Genomic DNA, 13,751 nt, shown 5'->3' on the forward strand with positions numbered 1-13,751 from the left:
GGCTTAGGACAACATACAAATCCTCGGTAGTTGATTTTGCCATTTGCTACCTGTGTGACTTTGGACAAATTATTTAACTTGTTTGAGACTCAGTTTCCTTTCTAGTTTTATTAGTACTTTCACACACTTTCCATTCCCATCAAAATGGCTAATTGCTCCCTGTGGTGATGGCGTTATTGAGTCATTTCGGTTGTGTCTGACTCTCTGTGACCTCATTTGGGGTTTTCTTGGCAAAGATACTAGAATGGTTTGCCATTTCTTCAATTCATTTTATGAGGAAACAGAGGCAAATAGAGTTTAATGTCTTGTGCAGGGTCACACAGTAAGTAAGCATCTGAGAACAGATTTTAACTTGGGTCCTCCTGACTCTAGGACTGGTACTTTACCACTTCACCACCCAACTGCCCTATACTATTCTCTGTGCATGACATTTAATCTCATACCTACGGAGAAGAGATCCTCTTTATCTGGAACATATTCTTTCCTTACCTCCACAAGACAGAATTCCTAGCTGCCTTTCAAACAACAGCCCAAATGCCATGTCTTACATGCTGCCTTTCCTGATTTACTCTCACTTTCTTGAAATTGCTTTGGATATGCTATGTATATATGTGTATATACATATGCACACACACATATACATAAAGGTATGTGCACTTTTGTATTATGTTTCATATATGCTTGCTTATGTCTATTTCCCAACCCTCTCCCCTCTAGTAGAATGTAAGCTCTTGGAGGGAAGGGATTTTTTTTTCATCTTTGTTCCCCTTAGGCCTATTGTAATACTTTGCATATAGCAGATGTTTAATAAAAAATGCATTTTTAGAATTAAATTAAAGTATACAAGATCCTGATATTCAAACATCAATCAATCAATAAGTTTTTATTGAAAACCTACTATTGCATCACCAAGGCAATATTCGCAGCACTGGTGGTGACTATGAATATGCCACAATAGGTCTCAGTCGCAAAATATTAAAGACTCTCCATATAGAAGGCAGAAGAAAAACCTTTATTTAAACACCAGAAAGCCAAATCCCAGAACCAGAAAGCAAAATTCATCATGGTGACAAAGAAATTAATAAACATGATCATAGCAGAGGGCAAAGCCATTCTCAAAACTCCCATCTCCCAGCCAGGACCTTCTCAACTGTCAACTGTCACAATGTGTCATTTGGGCCTATGTCAGTTGGTCTATGTTCTTCCCCTCTGACCTGACTCTACTCACTCACTTCCTCCTGGTTCTGCTCCACCCTTCCTGTTCTGCCTCTTTAGCAAGCTCCTCCCACCATATGTGACTCAGGCTTCCAGATCATATGGGCCTATTCATTAATGAGAAAGAGCTTTCCATTAAAATTACTATTACATTTGACCCCAAGATCTTTCATATTCATTACATAAGTCAGTGGGGCAACTGGTATTACAAGCACCCCATCATTCCCCCTCAACAAATGGGTACAAAATCTTGGGGTAAGGGGTGAAGGTCTCTTCTTCCACAACTACTTCCTGTTGAGATTGGACGCAGAGCTTTCCCTGCCCCAAGACGTCCCATTTGAGAGATCAGTTCTTTAGCTGGCATCTGGAGTTTGGTTAACTTCAGGCCCAGAGATGACACATCACTGACATGAATAGGAGATGACATCCAGCTTAAACCATCAGGCATCTGCAGGTAGAGGGTACTAAGCCTACAGGAAACAAATCTAGCAAACAAACGTAACAGATAAAAAGACAAAAAACAAACAAACAAACAAAACAAGAAAACAATAACCAGAAACAGAGTAGATATAGGGTCAGCTGTAGTTCTGGAGTCCATAAACCTACTATCACAGCTTCATTCACAGTAGAATACATGAACTAAGGGTACAATTTGGTAATCACCCTCTCCTGAATAAACAACTGTTACAGTATTTTCTTTCCCATGTGCTGTAATTTCCACAGCCTTTTGAACATCATCTGGCTTCCATTTTACCCATACTTTAGCTCCAAGTTTTTTTCTACCAGTAGAACTCAATCCTTCAGTTCCTCTGTTAGTTATTTCAGAAGAAGGATAATTTTCATATGGGTCTTGTTTCACAAGGAATAATAATCACTTGAGCTATTCTATCATTTTTACAAAACTGTATGGATTCATCACCTAAATTTTGGAATGTTACAATAATTTCTCCTTGATAATTATAATCTATCACTCCAGCCAATACATGTATTCCTCAAGCTGCTAATCCTAATCTGAGCTGGGGTTTGGTCAACTTCCTATTCTCCCTGAAGGTGCGACAAACTTGGATACAAGGGTTCAGCAGGATCTGTAGGGGCAGTTCTTACTTCTCTATTTCGTCTCGTATCAAGTCCCTTTTCTCAGTACATTCTACATAGTTATTAGTTGGAATACCACTGGTGCTTCTAAAATCTACCCCTGATCTCAACAGAGCAGTAAACAATTCTCTCTTGTCAATTTATTCTGATTTTGAATCTGCTGGCTATTTACTCTTCTCTCTCTAACAATGTTGTCTTCTCCCCAGTCTCCTAAGTCACCTAACTGTGAAATCTTGTCCAATATCTCTGAAAGAGGGTGCCCGATTTCCCCAATTATTAGAGCCAAAATCAAGTGCTTGTAAGTCAGAGGAGCTGTCTTCACTATCATATTCCTATGGTACACTGCAAAGGGAGTAGCATAGTATGCATCTGCATTTCCTATCATTATGGCGGTCTTCATTACCTCCTCTTTTAACTTTCTTATATAGTCCTTAAGTGAATACCAGGGTCTATCTCCACTAGACCACACAGAGTCAGTAGTATACGGCCTACTGCAGTCTTCTGCAGCCAAAGCCAACAGATTAGTTGTATCATTACCTCCTTGCATATTGTAATCTCTAAAAGTTTGCTGTACAATAGGATTCTAGACCCATAAATTTCAGGATCAATAGCTATTCCTCCAGCTCTGTCATCACTGATTATCACCATCCAAGATACTCACAATTCTCCCATCCTTTGGGTGAATTTACTCAAAATTTCTGTGACCTCCTGTTGAGTAAAATCCTCAATTATTTCCTTAAACACTGACTTACCTCCTTGATTCTCCTGTTTCTGCCTCAGTATTGGGTGTGCTTCTGACTGAGAAATTTCTTCCTCTAAAATTATTTCACTTCCTTTATCACTGTGGCAGCTAGGCTGGTTCTGTACAAAGGTTAGATGTGCATTTCTTTTGTTAGCCTTCAGCTTATTCTGAGCTGAATGAACAGCCTTTCCTTCTGCCTGAGACCCCACCAGACTGTTCTTGTACTCTTTTTCCATCTGAATTTTTTCCTTAAGCAGCTCATCTCTGTTTCTACACAAAATACGGTAAGCTATTAGTAAAATCCAGCCTCTCCTACTTACCCTTGCCAACTCCTTCCCTGGTCTTGTTGGAATTCCTTGCAAACACCTCTCCAAATCTCCAGGTTCCCCCTCTTGCAACCTCTCTTCCCAGTTTTCACAGGGTCCAGTGCTCTTAGCCCACTCCCTTACTAGTAAGGAAAATGGTAAATTCTCCCATTCTGGGATATTAATGTCTTCCTCTAAATCATTTCTGCCTCCAAATAGAATTTTATACCTTGCAATCCTGTTCATGATGCCAAATGTATCACCAAGGCAATCTTCATAGCACTGGTGGTGACTATGAATATGCCAGGGTAGTTCTTAGTCGCAAAATATTAAAGACTCTCCATATAGAAGGCAGAAGAAAAACCTTTATTTAAACACCAAAGGTTTTAAACACCAGAAAGCCAAATCCCAGAACTAGAAAGCAAAATCCCTCATGATGACCAAGAAGTTAATAAACGTGATCACAGCAGAGGGCAAAGCTATTCTCAAAACTCCCATCTCCCAGCCAGGGCCTTCTCACCATCAACTGTCACAATGTATTAGTTGGACCTGTTTCAGTTGTTCTGTGTCAGTTGGTCAGTGTCAGTTAGACTTCGTTCTTTTCCCTCTGACCTGACCCTACTCACTCACTTCCTCCCAGTTCTGCTCCACCCTTTCTGTTCCACCTCTTCAGCAAGCTCCTCCTACCACATGTGACCCAGGCTTCCAGGCAATCCAAGCAGATCATATGGGCCTATTAAATAATGAGAAAGATCTTTCCATTTAAATTACTATTACAATTATGTACCAGATACCATACTAGACCCTGGAAAGCTAAAGACAAAAATAAGACAATCCCTACCTTCAAGAAGCTTACTTTCTAGCAAACAGGAGAAACACATACATACATACATATGTGCATATGATGGAGTCCTAATAGAGCTGCCCCCAGCCCCAATAGTCCAACTTCATTACAGGTCCACTCTACTTACCTAGCCCCGTCCCCCCCACCAATGTCCTAACTTCTTTTTACGTTCCTCACTGCTCACTAGAACAACAGGCATGTCCCTAAAACTCAAAATTCTCACAGAAACAACAGGTGTGGGAACCCAGCCAGTGCCTCTACCTAGGTACCACCCCCACACCATTCCTCATAGTTATCACAGAAACAGGTGTGTTCTTCTAGTCAATCGCAATCATATCATCCATCTAGCCCAAGACAGTACCACAACACCTAACTGTCTATCTTGACCAGAAAGGACCACAATAGCTAATCAGTTGGAAGGCAGCATGGCCAGAATGTTTAACCACCAAACCATAGATGGGACCCCTCCTTCATTACCTAATCCCTTAACAAACTCCTCCTGCCTTTTAAATATTGATCATGTATGTAAATTTCTGTTATGTAATTGCATCTTTAACCTTTAAAAATCCATGTTGGTCTCTCTGAAGTTGTTAGTTCCTCTTGGAACTTAGCCCACTTCCTAAGAGACATCAATCTCAATACATGCATATACTTGGATTAGAAGTGATCTGATTGAATTCATTGAGATGGTTCCACCACAACACATCATGAAACCTCAAGAGTTTTTGGTGTCCCTGGGTTTAAACCTCAACACATACACGCACACAAAATAAAACACGTACAAATTACTTTGGGAAAGAGAAGAAACAGGAAAGAATCATGCAGAATGTGGTGCTTGAGCTTAGTTTTGAAAGAAACCAGAGATTCCTAGAAAATGACGCTTATGATAGCTTTACTTGCTGGCCTAAATGAGATAGTCCAGTCCAAAGGGTCTGAAACCCTCTCCACCTTGGACTTCTGTTCCACAACATTCAGAACTGAACAGGACCTTAGAAAACACCCTTTGTTTTACAAATAAGAAACCTGATTAAATGTCTGATTAAATGACTTGCCAAGTGTCACCCAGACATCAATAGAGGAGCCAAAAGTTGAACCCTCTTGTTATAAAAATTAATGTAAGTAATTTTATTCTCTCTGTGACATCACACTGCTACTCATCTGGATCACCTTGAGCCCTATTTCTTGGATTTCCTGCCTGCCTTCAAAGAGTTTACATGTCATTGGAGGAAATATATCTTTGCTGTCATCAAACAACTCATATTTATGCAGGGGAGTGGAGGGGAAAGGAGTGAGCATTTACATAACACCTACTATGTGCTAGACCCTGTGCTAAACACTTTACAAATATGATCTTATTTGTTCCTCACAACAACCCTAGGAGAAAGATTCCTTCTTACAACAATTTGATTTAGAATTCTAAAGGACCTTAAAGATTATTTAGTGAAACAGGTGAGGAAATTCTGTCCCAGGGAGGCTGATCAGTGGCCTGAGGTTATGCAAGGAGAAAATAGCAAAGAAAGGTTACTTTGGTACTTTCCTGATCTTAGGAAAGCCAGTGTCTCCTAAGATAGATGTGTACACACTTGGAGATGACTTTGTGAGTTTAAGAGGTCCAGAGGTTCTAGGTCCTTTTGTCAGAGCTAACTGGTGGCCTGGGGAGTAATACTGGTAATTAAATTAGCACTCTTGGAGAATATGATCACTAACAATTTTTCAGAAGACATAGACCAAGAGTTGTTTGGACATTTAAGTGCCAGTGTGAAATATAAAGCATCTAATCATAAGTCCTGCAAACTTCATTTATGTACTGACTATTTTTAGTATCAGTTAGTTTAGTATTAGTTTAGTGATTGTTAAGTGATAAGTTGTTCTTTTGATGGGAATCTATGAGTCTTTTCTGTCCCTTACCAGTTCCTTTGTGTGTAAGAAATAAATAGCTGTCCCATACCTGATTGACATTGTACAATGAATACCTTTTTAACTCCCTCCTTTAGGGAGCCTCTAGTCGTGAGTCAATACACCTAAGTTACAAATAAAGAGTCAATGGGAGTTGAGGGTTTAATGAAACAGAATATAATAAAAGGGCACAGCTTCTCCTTTAAAATCCAGGTCCTCCCAGAACTGAACCAGATCCAGAACAAAGGGGCTTCTTGAGGAGGAAAGAAAACTGAGAGAGGCCATTGTCCCAGATCCCTTTGTTTAGCAATGGTTCTTAATGTTATATGTGAGGCTCAGGTCAAATAATAGTTTAATAGCTCTCCTTACTGTATGAATTGATAGGTATTATGCCCATTTGACAGATAAGTAAACTAAGACTCAAAAAAGGGTAAATATTTTGCAAATAAACACACAACTAATAAGAACCAAGACTTGATGTCAATACCACAATTTTAAGTCCTTTCTCCCTTCTACCATTCCATATCATCACTGAAAAGTGACAGTGACAGAATGAGACACAAAAAAAAAATACTTGCAAAAATCAAACTTTTATTTAATCACAATGACTTTTGATCGTATAAACCAATAAGTTATTTACCATCTGGGTGCACTTCCAGTTTGAAGTAACATTCCATAGCTGTAGTTGGTACATTCAACACAGATACCACATTTTTGAAAGGGTAACACATTCAAGTATTATGTGACACAGAAACCAAATAGAGGAAAACTATTGGCTCAGAATGCAGACTTAAGACTGAAGAGTCTTTTAATTTGTAGTACCTCACAAGGAAAACAAATATAATATCTTGCTCTTCTCTGCTGTGTGGACAGTGAAATTCTGCAGTCTGCATAAGAAAAGCCTATTTGGCAAGGGGATTTTGTCATAGCTTGACACAGAATGGGTGGGACATAAAAAACATAAATAATAATTGAATATATATAGTAATAGATATTTGTTTTTAATTATATAATAGTTGATATCATAAATAGTTGGTTAGTATATCCAAAATATATATTTTACATAAATAATCTAAATTATTAAATAGCAATAAATAGCAAATAACTTGAGAATTGCACGTGGAATGACTACTGTTTGATTTCTCCTTGGTTTCGGTTCTGTCTTCTTTTTCTCCTTCTTAGATGAGGTTTGGATGAGAGGTCATTAATGATAAAGGCTAGTTCAAAAATAGCCTTCTTTTGGACTTTGACGTCATTCACCTGTTGCAAAGAGTAAAGAAATGTGATGTTTAATTTCTAATGTCCAGATCTTCGAAATATCATATGTGTGTAACACACTAGGAAATTCTCCAACTAAAGAGACAAGAGCAAAACTCATCCCTTTGATAAAGAGAAGAACACAATTCCCCTTAGATAATTTTTGTTTTGGTGAATTTTATTAATTTCTCCAGCTATCCAAAAAAATATAAATTAAGTCCCTAGTAAGGTAGTAATGGCTTATGACTATGTAGATAGAGAGATACATAGGTAGATGCACATATCTATATACACATATGTGTATATGTATACATACATATATGTGTGTGTGTGTTTTACTTGCTACCACAGAATGCTTAATTCAGGAGGAGAGAAGAGTTGACTGAATTAAGAGACTCTAGGTTCAAATCCAGGCTCTACTACTAAATAGTTCTGAAATTTCCAAAAAAAAAAAAAAAAGAGTATATTACTTTTCAAAAAAAAAATTTTTACTTCTCCAGACCTCAGTTTTCTCATCTGTAAAGTGAGGGTGGGAGAGGAAAAAATGAACACTCAACTCTATGGCCCTAAGGCTTTCCACATTTTCACTAAATTGCTTTTGTACGTCACCTTGGTAAATCAGTTCAATATTGCCATTAATATAATCTCGATGGAAAAAAGTAATAGCAACTTTTTTAAAAATCTAAAATTATTAGTTACAGTTAATTATCTTCCCAGGTCTTAATATTGGTTTCCTCCAAGAGGCCAAGTTTACTATTTGTATGTCCTCATACTACCCAAAGGGGGCCATGTATTTAACAAAGGAGGAATCGGCTTTTTCCTTTATGCTGCTCCTAAATTTCGTTAAAGCTCTTATCCCAGTGCTTAAATCACCATGCTACCAAACTTGCTTCTTTGTTGTCATCATCTCATGTTACTGAACTCTGCAAATCAGAGCTCCAAGGGACTCTTGAGGTCTAAATGACTTCAGTCTACAGAGCATCAAACTGAGTGCCAGAGATAGGAAATAACTTGGCCAAAGTCAACCAGTTAGTGAGGGGTACAAGCTGAGCCCAAATATAAGCCTCTAGACTCATAACCCAGGTCTCTCTCCATAATACTAAAGCAATTAGGAAGTTGTAACTCACTGATTAATTGGAAAACATACTACATGACCATGGTTAGTCATGTCTAGACATAAGTTTTAATCTCTCAAGTCTACCAGCGTCAAAGAAGTTCTCTTGGGTTCCCAGTTTAGCTTGAAGGAGAGTCCCCACCTTTCTTGGGGCCCATCACTACCTTAATGTGGCTCCAATCACAACAGGGAAGATATAATCTCGTTGGCAGAATATTTAAAGTAATGTATTTCACTGTGCCAGGAGGCAGAAACAAGACAGAGGGGTATCAGGTGGAAGTTACAGGAAGGTAGATTTGGATTCAATAAAGGGTAGAACTGCTAACACTTGTAGCTCTCTGAAAATGGAATGAACTACTCATAAAGGAGGAAATTTCTACTACAACCTCCCTGACCCAAAATTAATGCCCATGCTAGGGAGCTAATTCATAATTGCACAACTGTTCTTTCATATTGTTTAAATTTCTGTCTCCTCCTTTAAAATAAATAAACATGTAGATACACACATACATAAATATATAAATGGATGGATAGATGATAGATAGCTAGATGGATAGATGGATGGATGGATGGATGCATGGATGGATGGATGGATGGATGCATGGATGCATGGATGCATGGATGCATGGATGCATGGATGTATGGATGCATGGATAGGTGAAATCTTAGTTGTATGTTATATTACACTATTCTGCAGTTTTAAAAATGGAGCCTGCCAATCCACTCCCTTAAGTGGTTTACTCCAGGCCCCAGGAATATTAATTTATTGGCTTACCCTCTGCTTCTTTTTCTTTCCTGTGCAGAATAAGAGAATCTTACAAGACTAAATAAGAGTCTTTCTTATCAATGACGAACTTCTCCCTAACCCTTAAATTCTCCTCTCCTTTCCATTGGTAGGAGGCTGGATATAAGCTATTATTCATCGCTTGAAAAGTGAATTCACCCTTTCTTGATCAACTTTTCCTGTGCTCATGGATTCAGTGTTAACCATTATGATGAGCATTTCTCCAGAAATATATTTATGTGATTTGTCACGCACCTTCCCCCAAACCACATGAAACATGATCTCAATTTGAAGTGAAGAATTTTGGTCACAGCATCATTTATCCCATCGAGATGATATTTAGCCCACTAGTCCTGCCCACTCATGCCCCAAGACAATTTCTAATGCTAACACTAGGAGGCGTGATTGCTCTTCTTGGATAACATCTGGTAAGGCCAGGAAGCTCAGTCCCCAGAGGCACACCTTATCATTGAGTTGATTTATTCATACACTGAGGATTTCCTTTTTGAACCAAGTTCTATTTAGAAAGCCAGCTGTAGAATTTCACTGTCCTCACCTGAGTGTTGATGACCGCTTCAAAGTCATTCACTTTGCTAGCAGTGTTGTTAGGGAAGAATTTCATGATCATATCCTCTTTGATGTTCTCCAGGCTTTTCTTGATGGTGGTGTTGTTTTTGAAGATTTCGAAGATTTTGAAATAAACTGTGACAATTTGGCTCATTATGATCTTCTTGTCACTGTCCTGGAAAGGGGAAAGAGTAATAGGGAAGGTTAGAAATGTCCCTGGTGGGGGTAGGGAAGATGTGGTTTGTACTTTTAGGAGTATGAACCTACAGAGCAACTTGGACTTTGGATGGTTATTCCCAAGGGATTTGCCCTGTGAGTACAAGTTGGGAGAGGTCAGTATTCCAATGGGGCAGTAGAGTGTAAGACACTGTAATTGATGTGAAAATAGCCTACATAAGGAACAATAGCTCACCTCTTTCCAGCGGTCCATCATGTTCAAGAAAAGAGTCCCATTTTCAGATATATCAGATGATGTACTTCCATTCTGCCAAAAAAAAAAAAAAAGTAAATGTGTTTTAATCTAATCATGAATTGCCTTGAAATATACACTATACATCCTACTAAGTTAGCAACTTCTGATTATATTCACAAACAAGAATTATTTGAGTTCTCAGGGATTTCAACTTTTGTAACTAGCAAATTTATTTCAAGAAAGTAGTGTTTCCACCTTCATTCAACTTCTATCAATCTGTCTCAATGAAGTATTCAAAAATAGGTGAATGAATGAGATCAGATACATGCCAGTCATCTCTTTTCCTATTTTCTCTGCACCTCTTTTTACCACTGACCAATGAACTCTGTGTGGATGATGATTGTAATTGACCAAAATAGCATCAGTTGCCTTAAAAAAATAAAAGTCACTTTTCACATCAAAAGGCCCTGCTAGATTTAATAGTCTAAGACTTGTCCCACTAGGAAACACTGCCCCCTTGGGCATGGGACTCAAGACTGTTTCTCTGAGCCTAACTAAATTCCTTTGGCAGCTATGACAATCTGAGAAGAAAAAAACAGGAGTGTTGGGGAATATCCAAATGAAATTTGTACAGGATCAAAAGCAAGAAGTTTAAAGTGGTGTGCATGTTTGTGGGTGTGTGTGTGTGTGTGTGTGTATGTGTGTGTGTGTGGGTGTGTGTGGGTGTGGGTGTGGGTGTGTGTGTAGTGGGTGTGGGTGTGTGTAGTGGGTGTGGGTGTGTGTGTTTAAAAGCTTCAAGAAAGCCTTTAAAAATCATCCAAGAAAGTAAAATATTTCAAACACAAAAAGGACCAGTTAAGAATACCTTTAAATAGGTCCAATAGAGAAATCTTGATTTGATATGACCCAAGTTTCATATTTTGGCCCCATTATTTACTATATTAACCTACCAGTCTCCTGAGTGAGCTTGGAGAATTTATCTCACCTCTCTTAGATTCTGTTTTCTCTTCTATAAAATGATCAGATTGGAGTAACTGGAAGGTCTCTTCCAGTTCTAAATCTAAGATCCCATAATTGTTCATCAATTAGGAAAAGAACAGAAAGCTGGCTTCATAACCACAAGAAAAATTTCAGCAAATGACTGTTTAAGATCATCCCAGAAGGGACCAACTTGCAAATACATTTTGCAATTATTCTGAGGTGTGGGGTATCTATGAACTCCAGACCATTTTATTTCAATTGCTTATTGACTATCTCCTCGATTACCAAAAACTAGCTTCTGCTAGATTTGCCTTTTTCCTGTCTTATTTCCCACTTGTCCAATAAATCTGAAATCCATGGCATATGATTGTCCTTTTCAATATGGACAGAACCATGGGCTCCATTTCCTAATGAATGCTCCTTTTCCTCCTCCCCAACCACTATCTAGTACTATTGAAAATGTCCTCATCTTTCTTCACATTTCTAAAGTGTCTGTCTCTAAAAATCTTAAATCCATCCTAATTCCCCCCCCCTTTTTTTTTTACAAGGCAATCAGGGTTAAGTGACTTGTTCAGGGTCACATCCTAATTCCCTTATGAAGTCATTAGGACCACACAAGGTTGTGGCTGGGACCCAGTTATTTCAGGTGAAGTAGATAATCTAGTTAATGACTATCAAATAAACAGCTGTAGCTACTTGTGCCAACCCATCAACACCCAGGAAAGTAAGCTGTAAGCCACTTGCAAAAAGAAGTAAGATATTTAAGGACAGAGAGGTAGAAAAAATATATGTCCCCTTAAAAGTTCATACTTACAAAGTAGTCCATAAGAATTTTTAGGTCTTCTCTTACAGTAGCTTGAGAATAACCCAACATAAGGCAAAACCAGGATGCTAAGAGGTAGCTTGAATAATTCATTGTTTCAGCAAGAAGGTAACCACGCAGAAAGAGTAGAAAGCAAGTGCTTCTTGGTGTATAAGTTTGTCGGGTCCAAGTCACTTAGCTGAATTAACTCTTCTTTCCTAATCAGAAAACCTGTTGATGATCAGGAGAAGAATGTACTTTACCCCCTTCAGCTGCTCATATTTATACGTGGCTGTTGAATGTCATCATCACAACTTTTCACAAGTTTTAGTAACTGAGATGGTGTGAGATAGGCAGCGATGCTGTTGGGGTTTATTAATAGCAATCATGTGGGATTTCAGTCTTGCCATTAGTTTCCTTTAACTAATGTGGGGTCTTTGGGAGATGATGCTCATTGTCTCCATCACCTGTACCATTCTTGAGGGATCCCTAGAAAGCATTTTTACTTCACATCAGGCTCCAGAATGGAAATTTTCCTTACCCTACCCCCAACTTTGGGTTAAGTTAAGGGTGTCTCTTCATTGGCAGCACAAACTGAGAATTTGTTTGTGGTTGGTAATAAGCAGAAAAGGAAATTCTAGTCTAACCTATTGGCAATCCTACCCTGAAGAGTGGAAGCACTTTTGACTTTTTCTTGCAAATGGCAAAAAAAAGCCAAGAAAGACTGTGGTTAAGAGGTCAGCATGAGAAGGAAGCCTTTAGAACTAGTTGAATAATTGAATATGCATCACCAGCATCCAGATGTTCTAACAGAGGTTCTTAAACTGGGGTCCATGTACAGATTTCAAGGGGTTCATGAACTTGGATGATTTTTTTAAAAGCTGCATCTTGATTTTCACTAACCTCTAACTGAAATTTAGGAATTCCTTCAATTATTTAAAAAAAAATTCTGATAAGAGGTCCATATGCTTCACCTCTCTCTCTCTCTCTCTCTCTCTCTCTCTCTCTCTCTCTCTCTCTCTCTCTCTCTCTTCTCTCTCTCTCTCTCACACACACACACACACATGCACGTGCACACACATGCATGTATGCATACATGCACACATGTGCACACATACACACTTACATGCATACATATATGCATACAAACACAGAGAGAAGTTCTAGACTATATTCATTAGAAAATACACATCTATTCCTCCCTTAAACTAAGAGGAGAAGAAAAGGAAGAGATTCTTATTTATTTATTTTTACAAATGCAAAAAGTAAAAATCTTTCAATCTCCCATTTTTCTATTCAAGTATCATGTTTTGAAAAACATTCCTTCTCTAAGGCTTTGCATTAGATATATTACATACTTAGTTCAAAAAAAATTTAATATCCATTCATTTCATTGTTGTGGGTTATCCATCCACTTACAGAGATTGTGAGCCCTCTAACACCTTCACTGTCAGTCTTCACTAATTACTATGGTCCAAAAAAAAAGTCATCACATAGTGACCAACCTTCCCATACTTAATTGGGCTGGTCCTCAGGTGACAGACAAACAGCCCATTGTCAGTCTAGTTGAAACTTTATCAAGTTGGTAGGAGCAATGAAAGTTTGTGCTCTGTTGACATAAACTCCAAGGATCCATGGCTAGGTCCAGACCCTGATGAGCAGCTGGGATAATAGTGCAGGTTACATTAGATGCGAATGCCTCAGTAAGGTAGTTATTTAAATGAACAGACCCAGGGA

The 13,751-nt window shown here is 38.4% G+C and overlaps 1 protein-coding gene and 1 long non-coding RNA gene across 3 annotated transcripts; both read right to left on the reverse strand.

Moving 5' to 3' along the window:
- Window positions 1–977: 977 nt before the first annotated feature.
- On the reverse strand, window positions 978–4,235 carry LOC140534359 (uncharacterized). 2 transcript variants are annotated; one of them, XR_011977256.1, is made up of 3 exons: window positions 3,878–4,235; window positions 3,063–3,171; window positions 978–1,700 (listed from the first exon to the last, which is right to left on the reverse strand). It is a non-coding gene; the product is annotated as an uncharacterized lncRNA (long non-coding RNA). The 2 variants fall into 2 exon arrangements; XR_011977257.1 differs by lacking the exon at window positions 3,878–4,235 and adding an exon at window positions 3,373–3,871.
- A 2,433-nt stretch (window positions 4,236–6,668) lies between these two features.
- Window positions 6,669–12,244, reverse strand: IFNG (interferon gamma). Its single transcript, XM_072650417.1, has 4 exons — window positions 12,027–12,244; window positions 10,232–10,303; window positions 9,809–9,994; window positions 6,669–7,357 (listed from the first exon to the last, which is right to left on the reverse strand). Exons 1-4 carry the CDS (start codon window positions 12,126–12,128, stop codon window positions 7,226–7,228), a joined length of 492 nt encoding a protein of 163 aa, XP_072506518.1. The 5' UTR covers window positions 12,129–12,244; the 3' UTR covers window positions 6,669–7,225.
- Between the last annotated feature and the right edge of the window lie 1,507 nt (window positions 12,245–13,751).

This window comes from Notamacropus eugenii, chromosome 3, assembly GCF_028372415.1.
Source record: "Notamacropus eugenii isolate mMacEug1 chromosome 3, mMacEug1.pri_v2, whole genome shotgun sequence".
NCBI classification, from domain to species: domain Eukaryota; kingdom Metazoa; phylum Chordata; class Mammalia; order Diprotodontia; family Macropodidae; genus Notamacropus; species Notamacropus eugenii.

Coding starts and splice junctions, on each gene's coding strand:
- IFNG (XM_072650417.1), bottom strand. CDS start 12,128: ATGAATTATTCAAGCTACCTCTTAGCATCCTGGTTTTGCCTTATGTTG. Junction 10,304..12,026: donor AAATTCTTATGGACTACTTT/GTAAGTATGAAC, acceptor TTTTTTTGGCAG/AATGGAAGTACATCATCTGA. Junction 7,358..9,808: donor AAGCGGTCATCAACACTCAG/GTGAGGACAGTG, acceptor TCTTTGCAACAG/GTGAATGACGTCAAAGTCCA.